This window comes from Mesoplodon mirus (assembly GCF_964341445.2).
Source record: "Mesoplodon mirus genome assembly, chromosome: 12".
NCBI classification, from domain to species: domain Eukaryota; kingdom Metazoa; phylum Chordata; class Mammalia; order Artiodactyla; family Ziphiidae; genus Mesoplodon; species Mesoplodon mirus.
Window position 1 is genome coordinate 69,559,778 of NC_138988.1, and position 19,883 is coordinate 69,579,660.

Sequence of the window (19,883 nt, forward strand, 5' to 3'; positions counted from 1 at the left end):
CAGCCTCTGCTCCAGTCTCTTCATTCAGGGTCCTCTCCCCAAAGGCAGCTACCCTGCTAGCCCTCCGTGACCCAAAGGCACAGGACCCTTCTGCTGGCCTCCATCACCCCTCTCCCAGACCTGCTCCTAGTGGCTGGCCCTTTGGAAACCTTCTGATAAACCTCCCAGCCCACTGCAGTGAGCATCAGATGAAATGATACACAGGCAGCTCTGAAAAATATGCAGCAGGAGCTACAGGTAAGATACCACTTTGATATATGCTCATCCACACCGAGATGGGCTGACCTGGACCTGGGCTGACCCTCCCCTCCTGTAGTGTGCTAGGATTCGGGGCAGGAGTGTCTGTCTTGATTTAAACAAAGGACAAAATGCCTAACTTCCAAAGATGACTCTACAGTGGTGGAACTTGAGATGCAGTGAGGAGCTGGAAAGTAATAAAGAGGGTTGGGGGATAGGGGAAGAGGGGGTGGGGTGAGGGGGACTCCTACTAAAGCAAGTGCTGAGGTTTATCTTTGAATTCTGTAATGAAATTCTATAATTACATAAAATTCTAGAATGTTCAATCTGGAAGGGACCTCAGAGGTCACCTTTTCTAATTCCTTTATAAATCAGGAATGTGAGACTCGGAGAGAAGGCAATTGACTTCTCCAAGGTCTGTGCCTCCTCCAAGTTTAGCTCTGGAACTCAGGTTCAGTCACGTCTAAGCTAGTGAGAAAGAGAGTGAGACCGTGTGTGTGTGTGTGTGTGTGTGTGTGTGTGTGTGTGTGTGTGTGTGTGTGTGTGTGTGTGAGAGAGAGAGAGAGAGAGAGAGAGAGAGGGAGAGATTGACAGAAAGAGAGAGAGATACAGATATGGGGTCTTATCTTCAAAGAGAAGCAGATGGGACCTGCCTGGGTGAGAGGCACACAGCTGGACTAAGAAATAGAACCCAGCTACCTAGCTTCGGTGGCTCCCTGCCCAGTGACCTCCGGACTCTCACTGAGCCCTGTGGCATGGGTCATCCTGGCCATGGCACCTGCAGATAATGCAAACCCTCTTCCCCCTCTCTGCTGAGATTATCCTTACCATCCTTCTAGAACCATTCCTGTTCATTCTCCTCAATTCTGCCTTCCTTGGACAGACACTGACCAACAACCATTTCCTTTGAGCTCTCTCTGGCCTGTACTGTGCCATCCTCTGACTTATAGGACCCATTACCATACTCAGCACACCCTGCACTGCAAAATCAGGGGTGCCTCTGTCTCTCAGACTGGGCAGGGACCCCAACTCTGCTCCAGGACAGCCTAGCACCTGACTCAGAGCAGGGTCCTGGCAAATTGGATGGATGAAGGAAAACCAAAAGGAATGGCCCATGGGCGAGCAAGGCTCTTGTCTCCCAACATGGTCATGCTCAGGGCCGGTCCCTATACTTCCTCTTAGCTGTAGAGCCTAATGGTTAAGTATATGGACTGCAGTCAGACAAGCTGGGTTCACATCCCACCGCTGGACAAGTTACTTGCCTTCCTTGTGCCTCAGTTTCCCCACCTGTAAAGTGGAGTTAAAAAACAGTTCCTCCCTTAGGACTGCTGTGGAGCACTTGGACAGAGTGAGGCTCATCAGACAGGTTAGTCTTCATCATCAGCCTGGTGCTGAGCGGGGCGGTCATTCTCCTGGTGGGTGCTCAGGCTCACTTGGTGACAAAGGAGAGACGGGACGGGTGACACAAGCCACTTCTACTTACAGGTCCCAGGAAGCCCATCCCATCACATACACTCCCAGTGCTCTGTTGAGGTTGATCCACTGAGGACTCCAAGGCTCAGAGATGGTGAGTGACTTGCCCACAGGCACAGAGCCAGTAAGAAGCCAAGGGGTAAAAAACCAGGTCTTCCAACGCGAAGCAGGGCTCAAACGGCAAGGACACAGAGAGACCAGATCATAAGTGCTTTTCTCCACTATCTTTCTTCGGAGAGCTCAAAGAGACTTTTTTCCAACAGGCACATGTATTTTTCCCCCCAAAAAAGCATGAAATTCTTCAGATGTCCAAGTGACAGCCTAAAGCTTGGCTTCTTTTGTTCCTTAAATCAAGATCAGGGAGCGGAGCAAAACGCTCTTTTCCTCACTGCTCTCCCCGCAAAATCACTTCAAAAACCGCTGCAGGAAGAACGACCATACACTGGGCGTTGAGAAGACCCCAGCAAAGACAGAAAGCACTGGAAAGGCTGAAATGAGAACTGCCTGGTGCTAAAGGGCAGGGCCTGAGGGTGACACCTTTGCAATGAGAAGCTTAAAAGAGTCAGAATAGGGTTTCCCTGGTGGCGCAGTGGTTGAGAGTCCGCCTGCCGATACAGGAGACACGGGTTCGTGCCCCGGTCCGGGAAGATCCCACATGCCGCGGAGCGGCTGGGCCTGTGAGCCATGGCCGCTGAGCCTGCGCGTCCGGAGCCTGTGCTCCGCAACGGGAGAGGCCACAACGGTGAGAGGCCCGCGTACCGCAAAAAAAAAAAAAAAAGAGTCAGAATAGAAGCTGGGTCTCTCCAGTCAGAAAGAGGAAGAGACGCAGCCCTCCGCTCAGGGAGCCTTGTCAGAGGAAAAACAGCAATGCCATCAGGGAGCTGCAGCCTGAGGGGAGACACAGCCCCGCCCCCAGGGAGCCCCGGTCTGAGGGGAGACACAGCCCCGTCCTCGGGGAGCCCCGGTCTGAGGGGAGGCACAGCCCCGTCCTCGGGGAGCCCCGGTCTGAGGGGAGACACAGCCCCGTCCTCGGGGAGCCCCGGTCTGAGAGGAGACACAGCCCCGTCCTCGGGAAGCCCCGGTCTGAGGGGAGACGCAGCCCTGCCCTCAGGGAGCCCCGGTCTGAGGGGAGACACAGCCTTCTCCTCAGGGAGTCTCAGTCTGAGGGGAGACACAGCCCCGCCCCCAGGGAGCCCTGGTCTGAGGGGAGACGCTGTCCTGCCTCAGGGAGCCCCACTTTGAGGGGAGACACAGCCAGACCCTTATGGAGCCCCAGCCTGTGGAAACACAATCCTACCCTCAGGGAGCCTCAGTCTGAGAGGGAGAAAACAGCCTTGCCTTTAGGAGGCCTACTCTGAGGGGAAATACAGCCCTCACTTCAGGGAGCAAAAGTCTGAGGGGAGACACAGCCCCGCCCTCGGGGAGCCCCGGTCTGAGGGGAGACACAGCCCCGCCCTCAGGGAGCCCCGGTCTGAGGAGAGCCACAGCCCCGCCCCCGGGGAGCCCCGGTCTGAGGGGAGACACAGCCCCGTCCCCAGGGAGCCCCGGTCTGAGGGGAGACACAGTCCCGTCCTCGGGGAGCCCCGGTCTGAGGGGAGACACAGCCCCGTCCTCGGGGAGCCCCAGTCTGAGGGGAGACACAGCCGTGCCTCAGGAAGTCCGAGCGGGGAGACACAGTCCCTCCTGTGCTAAATTGCTCAGTGAACTGATTATCACACATTCAGGTTGTCTCTAAACGAAGCCCATACATGCTCCGTGGGTTTACTAGCAAATGACTCTAGCTATAGAATAAAAGGAAACACACCAAGAACACTCATCTCAGCTTTTCCTGGACTGGCGGTCCCTAATAGAGGTTCATGGACCCCTCTGAAACTATAAGCAAAATGTGGCATATTGGTGCATATGGATGCATTCTTTTTTTGCAGAATTTTCATCATATTCCCAAAGAGCTTCCTTAGGTTCAAAGGCTAAGGAAATATGGGGGTTTTTTTTTTGTTTGTTTCAGGTTTTTTTTAAAATTTTTATTTAATTAATTTATTTATTTTTGGCTGCGTCGGGTCTTAGTTGCGGCACACGGGCTTCTCTCTAGTTGTGGTGCACGGACTCAGAGCGTGAGGGCTCTTCGTTGTGATGCGTGGGCTCTCTAGTTGTGGTGTGCGGGCTCAGCAGTTGTGGCGCAAAGGATTAGTTGCCCCGGGGCACGTGGGATCTTAGTTCTCCGACCAGGGATGGAACCCGCGTCCCCTGCATTGGAAGGTGGAGTCTTAACCGCTGGACCACCAGGGAAGTCCCCGAAAATATGGTTTAACTTCTTTCCCTAAGCATCCCTCCAACCTCTGGCAAAAAGTTGGTGGTGATGAGCACATAGCTTGGGTCTTCAATGCTGGGTCCAAAACCCAGCTCTACCCCTTAGCTGTATGACCTCACTTAGCCTCTCTATGCATCAGTATCCCCATCTGTAAAGTGGGAGTAATAATAGTCCCTCTCTCCTACAGGTTTTTTGAGAATTAATGGAGTTCATATATGCAAAACAGAACAGTGTCTGGCACATACTAACTTGCATTTAAGTGCCTGGCATACAATAAATGCTCACAAAAGCCCTGTGGAGAATAAGGTGGCTTCTAGGGAATCCCCACGTTCTCCCCTCCCTGCTCCCTACTGCTGGGCTTGATCAGGACTTCGAGCACCTTCATGTCCTCGCCCATCAGGGTCCATCTGGCTGTTGTACAGCCTTCATTGAGGAGAGCAGACTGGGGACAGGTAAACCACCATCAGGGAGAAACAGGAATCCTGAAGAGGCTGGAGAGACCCCGAAGCTTGAGGGGCCCTCCAGATGCACCCTATTTCTCCATGGAGCAATTTAACACCAAACATCTGGTTAACCCCAAGCAGGCAAAGAGGGTGGGAGGGGGCCACATTAACCATGGATATAATCAGCACCAAATCCTTTGTTGTGACACCCTGTTCACCCTACGTATCAATGCTGGGAGGTAGACGTTGGCCTCATTGTACAGGCAAGACAGCTGGGGCTGAGGTGTGCCAGTGTCACCCAGCTTGCCAGGAGCACCGAGACTGAACTCTGAAGCCGGAGACATTCAGAGGCGCCTGCATTACCAAAATCCAGGGTCTCCCAAATCCCCACCAGCAGTGCCCCTCACATTCTCACTCTCCCGTTTCCTACCCCCAGCTCCATCAGGGGTGCTCTCAAAGGAACAGCTGAAGAGGCCTGGAGGGCTTCCCATCTCTCCCTGCCCTGCTCCCTGTCCTAACAGGCAGAAGTAATCCCAGGAAAGGTGAGGAGGGAGCCGGGGAGGAGAGGGACCTTGGCATCCAGCCCCTGGCACTCACCCATCTCCCCTTTCAAACCCTGTTCCTCACCCCCGTGCACTGTGTCCCTTCCAGGCAACCTCACCAAGGTCTAAAAGGCAATTTTCACGTGGCTTAAAGAGCTCTCCTTCCTGGAGCTATTTGCATTTTTGTTATTATTAATTATTGTAATAACTGTCCCTCTTAAGCTACGTGACCGAGGGAAAAGAGCCTGAGCTCTGGCCTCAGATCCATTCAAACTAGAATCTCCACACAGCCACATGGTAATTCTGTGACCCTGCACAAGCTAGTTAACCTCAGTTTCCTCATCTGTGCACGCAGTCACATACCTGCCTTGTGCAGTTGTGAAGCCAATAGCTTACAACAGAAGTGTAGGAAGTGTGCTCGATTTTTCTCTCCCTCATGCCCACTCCCCCATTCCATTCATCAAGTCTTAAAATTTCTCCTACTGGGAACTTCAGGCACTATGCTAGGCCAGCAGAGGTGAGTGACATTAGGAGACAGAGGCACCTTGCAATGTTTTGGAATCACACTAAGTCTTTTTCTCTTGACCAGGAAACTAGCAGGAAAAGAGGTTGTCAGGGGTCCAGCCAAGCTGTGCTTGGAAAATCAGTCCCCAGTCACTTAACACTGGCTGTCCACTGACTGCAGGAAAATCTGAGGAGTCAGTCCTCAAAGACACCAAACTCGAGGCCCCTTGTAGCCCCAGGGATCTCAGGTAGTCTGTGGGTCACCTGGAAGGTCTCCTTGTGGGCAGAGGCCATGGCTGTCCACCCAGCAAGCATTCCTCACTCCCTTCCTAATAGAATCCATGCTGGTTCAGTTATCTGATGCAGATGGCCTGAAGTGAGAGAAGGTAGGCTCCTGTCCTTTGTTGCTGTTGACTGGTTGTATAACCCCCCAAATTTATCCATTGAAACAATAACCCCCAATGTGCTGGTATTGGAGATGAGGTCTGTGGGAGGTAACTAGGGTTATTTGAGGTCATGAGGGTGGGTCCTTCACGATGGGATTAGTGCCCTTATAAGAAGAGCTTGCTCTCTGCTCTCACCTTCTCTCTCTGCCATGCGAGCACAGTGAGAAGGTGGCCACCTGAGGCCAGGAAAGAGTGCTCACCAGAATGTGACACCCTGATCTTGGACCTCCATCCTTGAAAACTGTGAGAAATAAATTCTTCTTTCTCTTGTTTAAGTCACCCAGTCTATGGTATTTTGTTTTGCCAGCCAAACTGACTAATATACTGGCCTGGGGTGGACATGAGACCTGCCTTTGGCCACTGAAATAGAAGGGGAAGTCTGCTGAGAGGTTTTGGGAGCGACTGTGCTTTCTAGATAAAAAGAAATTTTCAGAGAGAGGCCTTTGGTCCAATGTCTTGCTTCCTGTCTTTGGATGTGGTTGTGATACCTAGAAAAGAGGCAGTCATTTTATAACAGTGAGGCCCACCATTTGGATGATGGCAGAATAGAAAGATAGCTGCATCCTTGATGGCAAAGTGAGCTGACAAACCGGAACTGAGATAACCTACGTAGAGACTCACTGTGATCTGAGAAAAATAAATGTATTTTGGGTTTGACCTACTATCAGATTTTCTGTTACCTACAGCCAAAGCATTCCTAACTGAATCTGATTCCTCTGTGCCCCAAAGCTTGTTCCAGCCTTATTCCCCTCACCTCCTCCCCACCCTGTCTTGCCAATGGTAGGTCATCTCCAGCAATGGCCTTAGGTCTGAGCAGGGAGACCTGTGGGCTGGGAGAGGACAGATGGTAAGCTACTACCATATGGTCTAGATGCCAGGGAAGGCCAGCTGCAATCCTATGACTCTCTCTGGTCTCTTCTCCCTAGGGATTCCTCTGGTTCTGGGTTTGCCTGGCATCCCTGAGCAAGGAAGGACTCTCTCATCCTTGGAGATAGAGTACCTACTTCTTGGCTACATCTACCACGGTTGGTACCCAGGCCCTACCGTGATTCTCATCCTTGGAGACCCCAATCCTCAAACTCAAGAGGCTCTCAAGGTTTTGAAGTCTGAGGAAACTGGATTTGGATCCCCCTCTCCAAAACACACTAACTGTACAGCCTTGGGCTGGTTCCTTAACCTGAGCCCCGATTTCCTAATCAGCAAAAAGGGAAAAATACTACTAGTATTTTTCTAGTTCATAGGATTGTTGTAGGGTTAAAAAAGATGCAGTAATTGTGGTAGGCAGAAATCTAAGATGGTCCCTGCGATTCCCACCCCCTGGTATACAAGCCTGCACAATCCCCTCCCCTTGAGTGTGAGTGGGACCTGGGAATATGATAAGATACTCACTTCTGTTACTTTATATCAAGTAGCAGACTCTGGAGAGATTATCCCGCTGGCTTTGAAGAGGGAAGCTGCCATGTTGTAAGAGGCCCACATGGCTGGACCTGAGGGCGGCCTGTAGGAGCTAAGAGCCCCAAACCAGCAACCAAAAAAAACACAGGACTTTAATCTTACAGCTGCAAGGAATTAAACTCTGCCAGCAACCTAAGTGAGCTTGGCTTAGACCCTAAGCCTCAGATGAGATCATAGACCCTGCAGGCACCTTGATTTCAGCCTGGAGAGACCCAGAGCAGACAAGTCAGCTGTGCTGTGCCTGGGCTTCTGACCTACAGAAACTGTGAGATAATAAATGGCTGTTGTTTTAAGCTCTAGGACTATGGTGATTTGTTATGCAGCAACTGAAAACTAATATAATAGTCTGAGTTTGTACCAAATCGCTATTTGAGTAGGTTAGTAGCTGAGTACAGGCAATTGCATATGGTTCAGCCTAGTACAGATGTTAAGTGCCTGGCATGTAGTAAGCACTCAATAAATCCCACTGTTTTTATTCCTCTGGCTCCACTAAACAGTATCTTAATGTAGTCAGTGGCTGAATGGACCTCTTTTTCCTAGCAATGGCTCTAACAGCTGCCACACTGCCCCCAGGCTCCTCCTTCCCCCAAAGCCACCCTCCCTCTGCCTGTCAGAAGACAGTGTTCTGAGCCCATTCACACCCTTCTGAGAGGCTAAGGGCACAGCTCTTGAGCTAGGCTGCCTCTCCAAAACGCCAACCTGAACAGACAGCAGAAAACAACATCTCTGGGGCAGAGGCAACAGCTGCCCACCAGCCCCACGTCAGCTGGAGGGGGAGGGCAACTGCTTGAGAGATCCCAGCAGGGCTAAGCCACCACCTGCCTCTGGACTCTCCCCTCCTTGCCTTCCCTGTGGGTCTCGGGAGCCCCGCCATGTAGAATCGTTCAGTGGTTCTGCCAGCAAGACCCCGCGGAAGTGCACAGGTTTCCTGTTACATAAAAAATGCAAATTGCTCTTTCTAACCAACACGCTGGTCTGGATCCCTGCATCAGACGGGGCATAGAGAAATAGTGGGGCCCTTGGGAACAGGACACTGGACAGGTGAGTTTTGACTGGGTCTGCAGGGAGGCTAATAAAGTCAGGAAAGGTCTGGAACAGACCATCAGAGGAAAGAGAAGCTCATGGCTCACACTTTCTACGATGTCTGCTGGAATCTGGTGTCACAAACCATCTACCTTACTCCCAAAACAACACCTCAGAATCTCTAAATGTACACAGTATGTCAAATATATGTCAATAACGCTGGGGGTGGGGGGAAATAGAACTTTCTAGATGGATCAGATCTCCAGGACCCACACAAACCACCTATAGAGAAAGATTTTTATTTACTTTCAGGTGTCAAATAATAGGCAACATAAATTACTATTCATGGCTTAAGGATCCATTTAATCCTTCTACTGTGATAAGGATTATTACACTTACTTTACAGGTGAGGAAACCACGGCCCAAGTTAAGTGCTTTACCCAAAATCACAGGGATTTGAACCCAGGTAGACAGACCCCATAGACTCATGTTCTTACAAGCATTGAGTCAGACAACCAGAGGCTTTAAAATCTTTGGCCCGAGTTTACCAGAATCAGTGAAAACAATTGTTTGGGAGTAGACTATAGATTAGCCCAGGAGATACCCAACACAAAGAAGCAGGGGCCCAAACATGTCCATCCCACAGTGTCACCTGCCTTCAGCAGAGGCTTGGATGGGCCTCTGCTGTGGTCCTGTGCTGGGGCTCAGACATGCCCCTGTGCCAGGCAGCTTTGCTCAGCTAAGAGTGTCCTAGGATAGGCATGGTGGGGGTCAGGTCCTCCCCTAGGCAACAGCAGAGACCTCCTAGGGCTGCAGGGGATGGCAGGGACCTTCCTAAGGAGCAGAAGGGAAGGGAACTAGCTCACAGGAATGCTAGTTTCCAGTTCCTTTGAAACACTGGCCCCCTCATCCCCAGCTGCCCATTCTGAAGCCCCCTGGAGCTCTCAGTCCACCAACCCCTCTGCCTGCCCTACTATTCCTTGCCCACCAGCAGGTGTCACCTAGATGCTCAGGGCAGGGGCACCCTGTAGCCTCCTCCCCCGGGCTCAGTCAATGCTGACCATGAGATGCAGGGGAGGAGGCCTTGGCTCTCATTAACTGGTGGCCATGGAGTATAGAATATGCTGGAGAAAGCCATTCTGTGCAGCTCTCCCTCCTCCCCATCCTCCTCCTCCTTGCCTCCTTTTCCTTTTCTCTCTCTCCCTTTCTCGATCTGTTCTAGAAACTGGATAGTTAGACCTGGTTGAGGCAAAGAGATGGATTTACAATTTCAAGTTGACCCACATTGTTTTCTTGCCTCCCTTCTGTTCCAGGTGACTCCTCCCTCCTCACCCCTTCCTACCAAAACTCATTATTCCGCACTCTCTGGCTTTTGGGAGGGTAGGAGCAGAGCCTGGGTCATGCCCTCCTCAGGTTGATGTCCCAGGAAAGGGAATGAACACCAGAGTGGATCCCAGAACCACATCCCCCAGGAACTCAACTGCATCCCTAGGTACTGCTTAGGCAAAAGGTTTGAGTCTTTGGACACCTCTGCTTCCAGAGAGCAAACAGGAGGGGCCAAGTGCTACTGCCTTACAGTAATCATTGTAGTTATTTATTGAGCACCTACTGTGTGCGAAGCAAGTGCAAAGCTGCATGCTGGATGCTTCACGATCCCCTACTCCTGTAAATTAATTCCTCCAACAGTATTCGGTGAGGACCTGCTACATGCCAGCCATGCTTCCAAGCATGAGGGGTACCTCTGTGAATAAGGTTTCTCCACGAATAACAGCTTCGTTGTTTGCACTTGACAAATGGGGGAAAGCGAGGCTAAAAGTTTGCCCCAAGTGGTGGAGCAGATTCCATTTTGAAGTGTCTGATTCCAAAGCCACAATGCCCTGTGCCCTCTGCCTCCTCTGGGTTCGTGGGTCTGAGTCAGGGTGGGGATCGCTGCCCTCAAATGCTTACAAAGTTGCTTTGGGGGAAGAGGAATGAAGTCTACACACCTGAGATGTCTTCAGAGGTTGTGTGCTCAGTATGTGAGACCCCCGGTGGCCCAGGCTGAGTGCTCAGGACCCAGGGAACACAGAAGGCAGTGATTTGGGCTGCGTGTCTCTCAAGGGTGAGAAGGATAGCTGGAAGTGGGGAGCACGAGGCCAGGCTTTTCAGGATGGGGGGACACGAACTGGCAGAGATGAAGGCAGGGTGAGATATGGATGGAGAATGTGCTGTTCAGAGGCTCTGAGGTGAAAAGCCTCCCGAGACAGCTCCGACACAGGCATGACTGAAGGCTGGGAAGGAGCATCAGGTGCAGGGCTATGCACCAGCAGGGAAGGGAGGACAGGCTGGGGCAGCTGTGGATGGCTGAGGAGGTGAGACTGGAGCTAATGGGCAGTCAGGAATCTCCCAGCAGAGTAATGGCAAGATGCAAATGGCCCTGGGAGATAATTCTGACAAAACCGTATGTGGAACCATAGGGGAGACATGTGGGGTTATCACAGGAGCCCCCAGAAGGGCCTGATGCAGGGGCCAGCTATGTTCAACTTCATCAGCCCTCACTCCCACTCACCCTAAACTGCAGCCCCCCGGCCAAGTCCTTCCCTCTTTCACATCCCAGCCCAGTTCCCCTGGCTCCATCTACACCTCCCCAATGCCACAACTTGGGAACACAGGGTTGGGGTGCCATGAGGGTGGGTGAAAGGTCTGACCAAAGAGAGGCCTGGGCGATTTGGAACAAGTGCACACCCAGGACCCCGGAAGTGCTGTTGGTCACTTGGGGCAGGGGAATGGCATTTCCAGCGGAAACTCAAGAGGTGGGCTCTGTGTAGGCCACAGTGCCCCCTCACAATCCCAGCAAGGCAGTGACCCTAGGCCAGCCACAGGGTGACTGCACTAGGGATAAATTCCCCCTCCCCACTTGTATCCCTTACTGCCTGGGGCAGCCTTCCTCTCAGATAGGAGAACCTGGGGGAGACCCAGCTTAGATGGAGAAGTGACTCCCAAAGCCTGTGTGACACGACTGAGGATTTGGGGGTGGTAGCCCACAAAAACTCTCCTCCCCCTCCCCTGCTGGACTCTAAAATTCCACACTCATCGTTCTAGTCCTTTGGCTTAAGATTTTGTACCCCCAGTTATTGTTTTTTTAATGGTGCAACTTTATCAATTCTCCACATCTCAGTATGAATGAGTCAATCTGATCCTTTCCTGAGAGTCAGTTTTGTTGTTGGAGGTGAAGAAAGGCTTTCAAATCCTGGGGTCTAGAATGGTGGGTGGGTAAGGGAGGAGAGGATGAGGGTGTTGGGGCAAAGGAGGGGGGAGAAGAGAGGGAAGGAGGGCACAGAAGGCAGAGGCTGGGCACGCCTGGGAGGGATAAGGCAAATCATTCTCTTCTGGATTTGGGGAGGGGATGATCAGAAATAGACTGCTGTGAAGACCCTGCTATGTCCTTTCACTACCTCCCTCTCCCCACACGGGCGTCTGGACCCCCGTTCCTGTGTCTTCTTCTCTCCTCGCAACAACAGTCCAGAGTGCAAACTTTCTGGGATACGACCCTAAGCCTGGCTTCCCCTTCCGCGGTCGCCACCCGTGGCTGGGCAGGGGCTCTTGCAGGACAGGCAAAGGGGCGTCCTGGAGAAGAGGACACTCTGGAAGGGGGCGCACGGAGGTAGATGGTCGGAGCCAAAGGGGCGCAGGGGCTCTGGGGCCAGGGGCGGGGCCGGGGGCCAGGGCCAGCGGGCGGCTCACCTGCAGGACACGGTGATCTCCACCTTGGTGGCCGGGATGCTGCCCGCCAAGGAGTCGAACTCGCTCAGCGACGCCATGTCCTCGGGCTGCTCCATAGCCCACCGCGCCCTCCACCCCAAATTAGTAAATCCCTGCGCGATTCACGCCTCCTCCGGAGCAACCGAAACCCTGGGCTCTCCCCCAACTCCGGAGCCGGGGCTGGGCGGCAAAGGGAGGAAAGAGGAGAGCGAAGAGGGGGCGTGGGAAGTGAGAGAGGGAAACGGGGCGGAGGGAGCGGGGGCCGAGGATACAGGAGGGGGCGCGGGTGACGCGACGAGGAGGCTGGGGGCCCAGCGGAGAGACGCAAAGAGCACAGGGAGCTGAGGCGCAGCCGGGAGAGGCGGAGGGGCGCGGGGAGAGGGCACCGGGAGGGACGCGCGGAGTCGTGGAGGGGGCACCGGGAGAGGGGCGGGGAGCTTGGGGCGGGGACAGAAAGGGTGCAGGAGAGGAAGAGGGGTGTGGGGGGCAGGATGGGGCGCGAGCTGCGGGGGTGGCCGGACTCAGGCAGCGCGGAGCGAGCCCGGAGCGCAGGGGCTGCGGCGCCTCTCGCTGGGTCTCCGCGGCGGGGATGGGGACGCGGCTGCGAGCGCCACCTCCTCGGCTCCGGCTCTGGCTCCGGGGCTCCCGGGCTGCGGGAAAATCAAATCTGCCCGAAGCCGCCGCCTCCCGCCACCCGGGGCGGGCTGCGCGCCGAGTCCGCGAGCGCCGGAGGGGGCGCCCGCAGGGGCCGGGGCGGGGCCGCGGGCGGGGTCTGCGCGCTAGTGTGAGTGTGTCCGTGCGAGCGTGTGAATCTCTGTGCGTGTGGCGGGCGTGGAGACGCGGCTCCAGATGCTGGGAGCCTGGGGAGTGACAGCTAGAGATGGTCTCGGCCGTGCGCGTCTCCGTCTGCGCCCGCCCTCCACTCCCCACCTCCCTGAGGGGTCTCCATCTCCGGGGAGGGAAAGGGATGTGTGAACCAAGGGGCATCTGTATGAGAAGGGTCTATGCGGAGCGGGGGTGGGGAGGGACCTGTGCAAAAGAGACAGCAACCCCCAACCAGAGGTTTGGAGGCGGGGATCTTTGCTGAGGGTGCGCCCCAACGGAGGGCAGGTCTCAGTCCAGAAACAGATTACACATCTCCTGGGGAAGCATGTGGGGCCGACCCCGGTGCCCGGAGGGCCCGCCTCGGTTTCCCAGTGAGGGTCCTTAGGCCTAGGCAGAGTGGGTGTATGGGCGCTCCCCCATCCGCCTCTGGTTCCCGCCGGGCCTGGCCATGCGGAGTCAGCCACCTAAGCCACGCGACAGCGCCCTCCCCATCCCCGGCCCGTCGTGACCACACGGCTTAACCAGCCCCCAGGTCTAGAAGCTTCCTCCAGCCAGACAGAGGGCGGCCCGAGATCCCCGGGGGTTCTCTGCAACCTGTACCAAGTAGGCGCCTGCTGTGTGCAGGGCTCTGATCCCAGCCGTGGGAGCGAGGAGAGAGTTGAGGCACCTCTCAGGCGGCCCCCCCTCCCAGCCAGGCCCGTTGCGGCCCCACCCTGCCCCAGTTTCGCCCTTCTGGGTTTGCTGCGCTGTGGCTTCTCTCCAGGAAATCTCCAGCGACCCCTCCTCAGCGTCAGTCTCACCCTTGCGGAGCTGAAAACCTCCTCCGCGCCCACCACCCGGCGTTTGGACGCGACGCGCCTCTGTGCCCCGGGGAGGGGTCCTGGTGAGGCCTAGAGCCTGAGGCTGGCCCCGGAAAAGCCACTCCCCGCGGGCCTGGCTTTGGCAGCTGGGCCTTAACAGGCGCCTCGAGATTCTGTTTGAAGTCAATTCCCGGAACATCAGATACAGCCAGAGTCAAAGATAAATAAGAACACGTTCATCGGCCTGGGTTAGGTGTTTCCCTTTTACCCATGGCTCAGGATTGGCTGCACTGTGTTCTGCAACCTGGGACCCGACAACAAGAACAAAGGCGCTGGGATGCCCAGGGCAGTGGGGGCCTGCTGTGTCAGAAGGCTCCACTCTCTGGTTTGCGCTTAAGACCCTCTCTGCAGGATAATAAGTTGGGCCTCCTTTTCTGAGGGATGCAAAACTGGGCTTGGACTCTGTTCCCTCCCCCCACCCCATACTTGTCCTAGACATGTTCCAGACATACTTGTGGAATATGTTATCCATTCATTCTACCAGTATTTACAGAGTACCTGCCCTGTGTCTGGCCAGGTGCTAGGGCCCCTTGGAAAACTTCCTTGGTAACAGTGATAACCACCATTCCATTTTTGAAGAGACTATCCTGGGCCAGACACCATGCTTAATTTTTTTTTTTTAAGATATTATTTGCATACGACAAAATTCCACCATTTTGTGTACAATTCAGTGGTTTTAAATCTATTCACAAGGACTATGCGCGATTATAAATTCTCAAAATAGGTACAGGCATGAGGTATTATTATCCCAGGGAAGCTAAGTAACTCGCCCATGATCACCCAGCTGGGAACTGGCAGAGTGAGAATTTGAACCCCGGCCACTGAGACCAAAGCCTGACTGAACAAATCTTGACTGCCTCTTAGGACGGGGCCAGATGATGGAGGGTCTTAAAAGTCATCCATGAAATTAGGCCCAGTTGAGGAGGACAACAAGTGGGAGCCACTGTAGGTTATTAAGCAGGTGAGTGGTGAGACTGAAGTTCTACCACATAACCTTGTAATGTGACAGCATCTGGCATAGCAGCGCCTGATTCTCTTTCTAGAAAAATTCTGAAACTTGTCTGTTCCTCTCCATTCCCTCTTAGTCATTGCATTTCCATGGCTGGCTCTTTGGGGGGAAAAAATTATACTGGGCACCATCTCTGTGCCAGGTGCTGTGTTAGGCTCAGAGAATAGAGAGGTGAAAAGGACATAGTATCTGTCCCCAAAGAGTTCCAGGCCAGTGGGGACCCCAGGACATGCAGAAAATAAATGACAATGCAGCATGAGGAGTGCTGTTGAGGTAGGTATAAAGGGCCCAGAGAGTAGAGAAGAGTGACCCACAGCTCTACCCCAGGAATGGGCACAAGGGAGGGTCAGGAGCAACTGCAAAAAGGAGGTGACACTGAGATGGACATTGATGATGTCTGTTTGGTTCCCTCAGAAGCAGACCCCGAGGGAAAGATTTAAATGTGAACAGTTTATTGGGGAGGTTAAGGAAATGCTATGTGGGGAGTGTGGAGGTGAGGTAAGGAAGGCAGCCTATAAGGGTGGTTTATCAAACCGGTTATCACTGTGGGCAACTAAGGCTCATTCCCACTGAGGTGCTCTAGGAGACCATACAAAACACACCTCACACTTAGCCCACCAGAGGGGTGAGGGAGCAGGGGTATGTATACACCAACTTTTATCAGTCACTGGCTCAGTGGCTGAGGGCCGCTTCTGGAGGGCTTTAATTCCCTGACACGTCTGGCCTGACCAGCACAAAGTGGCAATGCAGGTTCCAGAAGCCAGAGAAAGCATCAGGCAAAGAAGTACAGGTGCTGACAGTTGGATGTGGGGCTGGAGTGCACTGAAGTGGTAAAGGTGAGGGTACAGACAGGACAGTGGCTGCTACGGATGATGAACTAACTTCTGCCTGGAAGACAAGGCTGAACAGGTGCTTCTGGCAGGGGACCAGCATGATTAAGGGCCGGAGAGATGTGTTTGGGGACCCTAGTGTGTCTGGAGCACAGGATGAAAGTGCCAGAAATAGAATATGAGGCCAGAAGGTGAGGGGCCATGATGCAAGGCCATGGGCCTTGGCCTCCTCTGGGCACAGAGGCTTTTCAGAAGGGGACACTGAAGGAGGGGTGCTCTGAAAGACACCCCATAGCTACATAGCTAACCAGTGACCACAGAACACAAAACTTGCTGATCAGGCCCAGAGCAAAATGCTCACAGTGCTCGCGCAAATGAATTGCTGATGGTTCAAAAGCAGTCTATGGGTGTTGACATTGGAGAGGTCATTTCTTCTTAGAGGGATATGACAGTGTCAAGTAACTGAGGTCACCTGTGATATTCAGGCAAGCCAGCCGGCCGGGCATCAGGTGCTGCAGACGTGTTGTCTGGGCCTGGCAACCAGATTAGAGCCAACCACAGCTCTGCCCACCCCACCATGTAACCAATGCTTGTTCCTCTGATTACAAACTGTGAGCACAGAATGGGCCATGTCCATAAGATCTGGAATAATCAGCATCAGCGTTTTGCCTTTGCCATCCAAGACTGCAAACACACTCTCCTCTAACCTAATCCGTGGTGTTAATGACGGCAGAGCAATTTCGAGAGGCAACCCGCAGCATTGATAAGGAGAGGAAAAGCACCACAGGGCTTGGGAGGGAGAGCTCACAGATGAGGCAGCTGCTGCCTTCCGCCCTCCCCCAAGCCTGTTGTGTAAGTGCTGCCCTCAGACCTGCCCTGTTTGAGGCTGGGGACGGTAAGACAGAAGGAACACAGAGGAGCAGAAGATGGAGTGAGCGTGGGACAGGGGAGTGGGGGCTGTCCACACTGCACCTCAGAACAAGCTGGAAAAAGGCCTTCTTTACTTTGGGTAAATGTAACCCTGAGCTAGCCAGGGAACATGGCTTGTGGAGACTATGGGCTTGATTTGAGCCTCGACTCACTCCCTTGGCTGGGTGCCCCTGTGAGGTGAATGCCCTGCACCACTGTACATGGGAGCCCTGGGGAGATGGAAAGACAGAGGGCGTGACAGGAACCTGAAACCACTGTGGCAGTAGAGAGGTAGGGGAGATGCAGTGTCTGATTCCATCCATTAATAGAAATGCTAGAAGGGGCTTGGTTGGAGACCATCTAGGTTAAACCCCTTCTTTCACTAAAAAGTTTAGAGAGGGGGAGTAAAGGACTCAAGGTCACCTGACTCTTCCCTCAGTAAGAAACTCCACTAATAACAGCAAGGTCAGGCACCCAAGTGCAGTGCAGACCTGCCTGAGAAGGTCTGGGGAGCAGCCATGTTCTGCTGGGGTGGAGGAAGAGGCACAAGCTGGCCACAGGGCTCTCCACGCCTCCAGCCCCCATTCCTCCTGGAGATGCCCCACCATCCCACCTGGAACCCCCCCCGCCCCTCCTTTCTGCCTCTCCCCACATCACAGCATGGCTAGATCAGTCATCTGGGCAAAGGGAAGCCCCAGGGCCTTCCAGCTGCTGGTGCAGCAGCCTTTCCTGCCCCCCACTCCCACCCCTGGGCTTCCTCTCTCACTTCTCTTGTGCTTCTCCTTCCAGCCTCTCCTGCTTTTCCAAGTGAGGGAAGCCCCCCTGCCTTTACAGTCTAGCTACTAGAATCTTCACACCAGACAGGGGATCCACTTGAAACCAGAGTCGGCTTGTGTCACTCCTGCCCTGGCTTCCATCTCTCTCTGTGGTAAAAGGACTTGATGGGCCATGGGCCTCTCTGACTTCATCTCGTCTTTCTCTCCCCCTCACAGTCCTCACTCCAGCCACACTGGCCTCCTTATTGGCCCTGCAGGCCCCTGTCTCAGGGCCTTTGTACCTGCTGTTCCTTCAGCCTAGAACACTTGTCCCGGGTCACCCAGGTCTCTGCCCAAATGCCCTCCCTGCAGGGGGCTTTCCTTGGCCACACTACCTAACACAGTACCTTGTTACACTCAGCCCCCTGACCCTCCTTTATTTTTCCTCAGAGCAGTACCCTTGTCTGTTTCCCCCACTAGGATACAAGTTTTATGCAAGCAAGAACTTTGCCTTGTTCATGGTTACACTCCCATCTCCAAAGACAGTGCCTAGCACGTAATAGGTGCTCAGTTGATCGTATGACTACATGAAAAGTTCATCTCTCCCCTCTGAAACACTGACTCCTTCATGAGGACCCTTGGCTTCCAACTAGCAGTCCCAAACAGGGCCCCAGTCTTCACTACCACATACATCTCACATCTAGCCTTCCATTTATTGAGCAAGCATTTATTGAGCATCTATTACGAATTCAGTTGTTGAATTGACAACTATCAGATTGAGAATCTCTGGGCTCCTTGACCAGTAGCACAGAGAAGGGAAGGGATTCTTTTTTTGTGTGTGTGGTACGTGGGCCTCTCACTGCTGTGGCCTCTCCCGTCGCGGACCACAGGCTCCGGACGCGCAGGCTCAGCGGCCATGGCTCACGGGCCCAGCCGCTCCGTGGCATGTGGGATCCTCCCGGGCTGGGGCACGAACCCGTGTGCCCTGCACCGGCAGGCGGACTCCCAACCACTGTGCCACCAGGGAAGCCCGGGAAGGGATTCTCATCTATTTATTTTGTTTACTGAGAACCTACCAGGTAATGAGCTTAGCAGTGAGAAGTTAGCATCCGTCACACACTGAATCCTCCCAGTAACTCTATGGTGCTGTTGTCTCGTTGGATAGCACTTCACTCCTCTGTGGAGTGAGCTGGGCTAGTTCACTGCCAGGGATAGGAGATGAGGGAGACCCAGTCTCCTCAGGAGCTCTGTCCAGTGGAGGTGGAGCACTCGTTTGGAGTTATGCTGTAGGAATCTGTAGAATATGGGCCTTAACTTGCCTAAGCTCACACGGATAAGCGGCAGAGACAGGATGCAAACCCAGGACTGTGTGAGACCAAAGCCCCTGTCTTTGCCTGACACCAGGCTCTCTTGTTCCAGTCTTCACTCAGGGCTTGTCTAGGTGACTCTGTCTGCAACACAGCCCCTCGCATGTCCATGGGGCCTAGTCCAGCACCATGTGATCTGTGCTCAGAGCCTTGTCCCTTCCACTTTTCACCCTGTCCAGCAGAGACATCACAGCGTGTCACTATGCGCCCTCCCCCCGGCCACACACACACATTTAACCCAGTATTTAGCTCAGTATTGTTAGTTGCGGTATTGGAAACCTCAGTGCTGCAAAGGACTTTTAAGATAATGCAACTCACTTCGATTTTACAAATCTGAAGACTGAGTCCTAGAGAGGGAAAGAAATTGGCCCAAGGTTGTTTTGCTAATAAGCAGAAACTGGAGGTAAAAACTAACAGGAGTTCAGGTTAGAATCAACTCCTAGATCTTTTCTTTTCTCACCTCAGTTCCTTCAAGAAGGGATGGCTCCCCCCGACTTTATTTATAAATGCAAGTGTGCCATCTCTGGGCCTTTTGCGATAAGGGCCAATGTGAACCTCCATCTCCCCACCCCCACCATCAGCCTTTTACACCCAACCAGGACCAGCCACATGGTTGCCCCTGGCCTTTCTTCCTGCCATTTCCTCTCCACCAGGCCCACATTCTACCCTTCTTTCAGGTACAGTCTCTTCCAGAAAGCTAGCCTGGATTCACCCAAGGTCGAGTTTCTCCTTCCATTGAACCCCCAAAACACTTCTCTTAGGTAGATACTTCTCTCTTCTCCTGCCTAGGAGGGGGCGTGCCCTGAAGGTCTTGGTCTTGGATCTTGGTCCTCCACAGCCTAGCCTTTCCCAGGCCTCAGCCTCCCTCTCTTCCTTTTTGCTGGATTTAATTACATTTGAATATATTACCCCCCAGTCAGCCAGTCTGCTCTTGGGCCTCCTGAACTCTCTCTCCACTTGGTATCAGCCCATTTCCTCTTATTTTCGCATCTTGGGAACTGGAGAATGAATCCTCGCATTTCAATCTTCAAAAGTTTAAAAGCAGCCCATGTCCCTCCCTGAAGTCCCAGCCTCCCACCAACACACTTGATGATTTCCTGATTGGCCTGGGTGAGAGATGAAAGAGCTGGACTTTCAACTGGAAAGGCTTGATCGA

The 19,883-nt window shown here is 53.5% G+C and overlaps 1 protein-coding gene across 1 annotated transcript in view; it reads right to left on the bottom strand.

The window, feature by feature from the left end:
* The window catches only part of CPNE5 (copine 5), a gene marked incomplete at its 5' end in the record, with an annotated part of 92,136 nt that extends 79,887 nt beyond the window's left edge, over positions 1-12,249 (bottom strand). The window contains one exon of the mRNA XM_082638887.1: positions 12,155-12,249. Within this exon, the coding sequence (XP_082495013.1) occupies positions 12,155-12,249 (95 nt within the window). The remainder of the gene's footprint in view (positions 1-12,154) is intronic.
* Between the last annotated feature and the right edge of the window lie 7,634 nt (positions 12,250-19,883).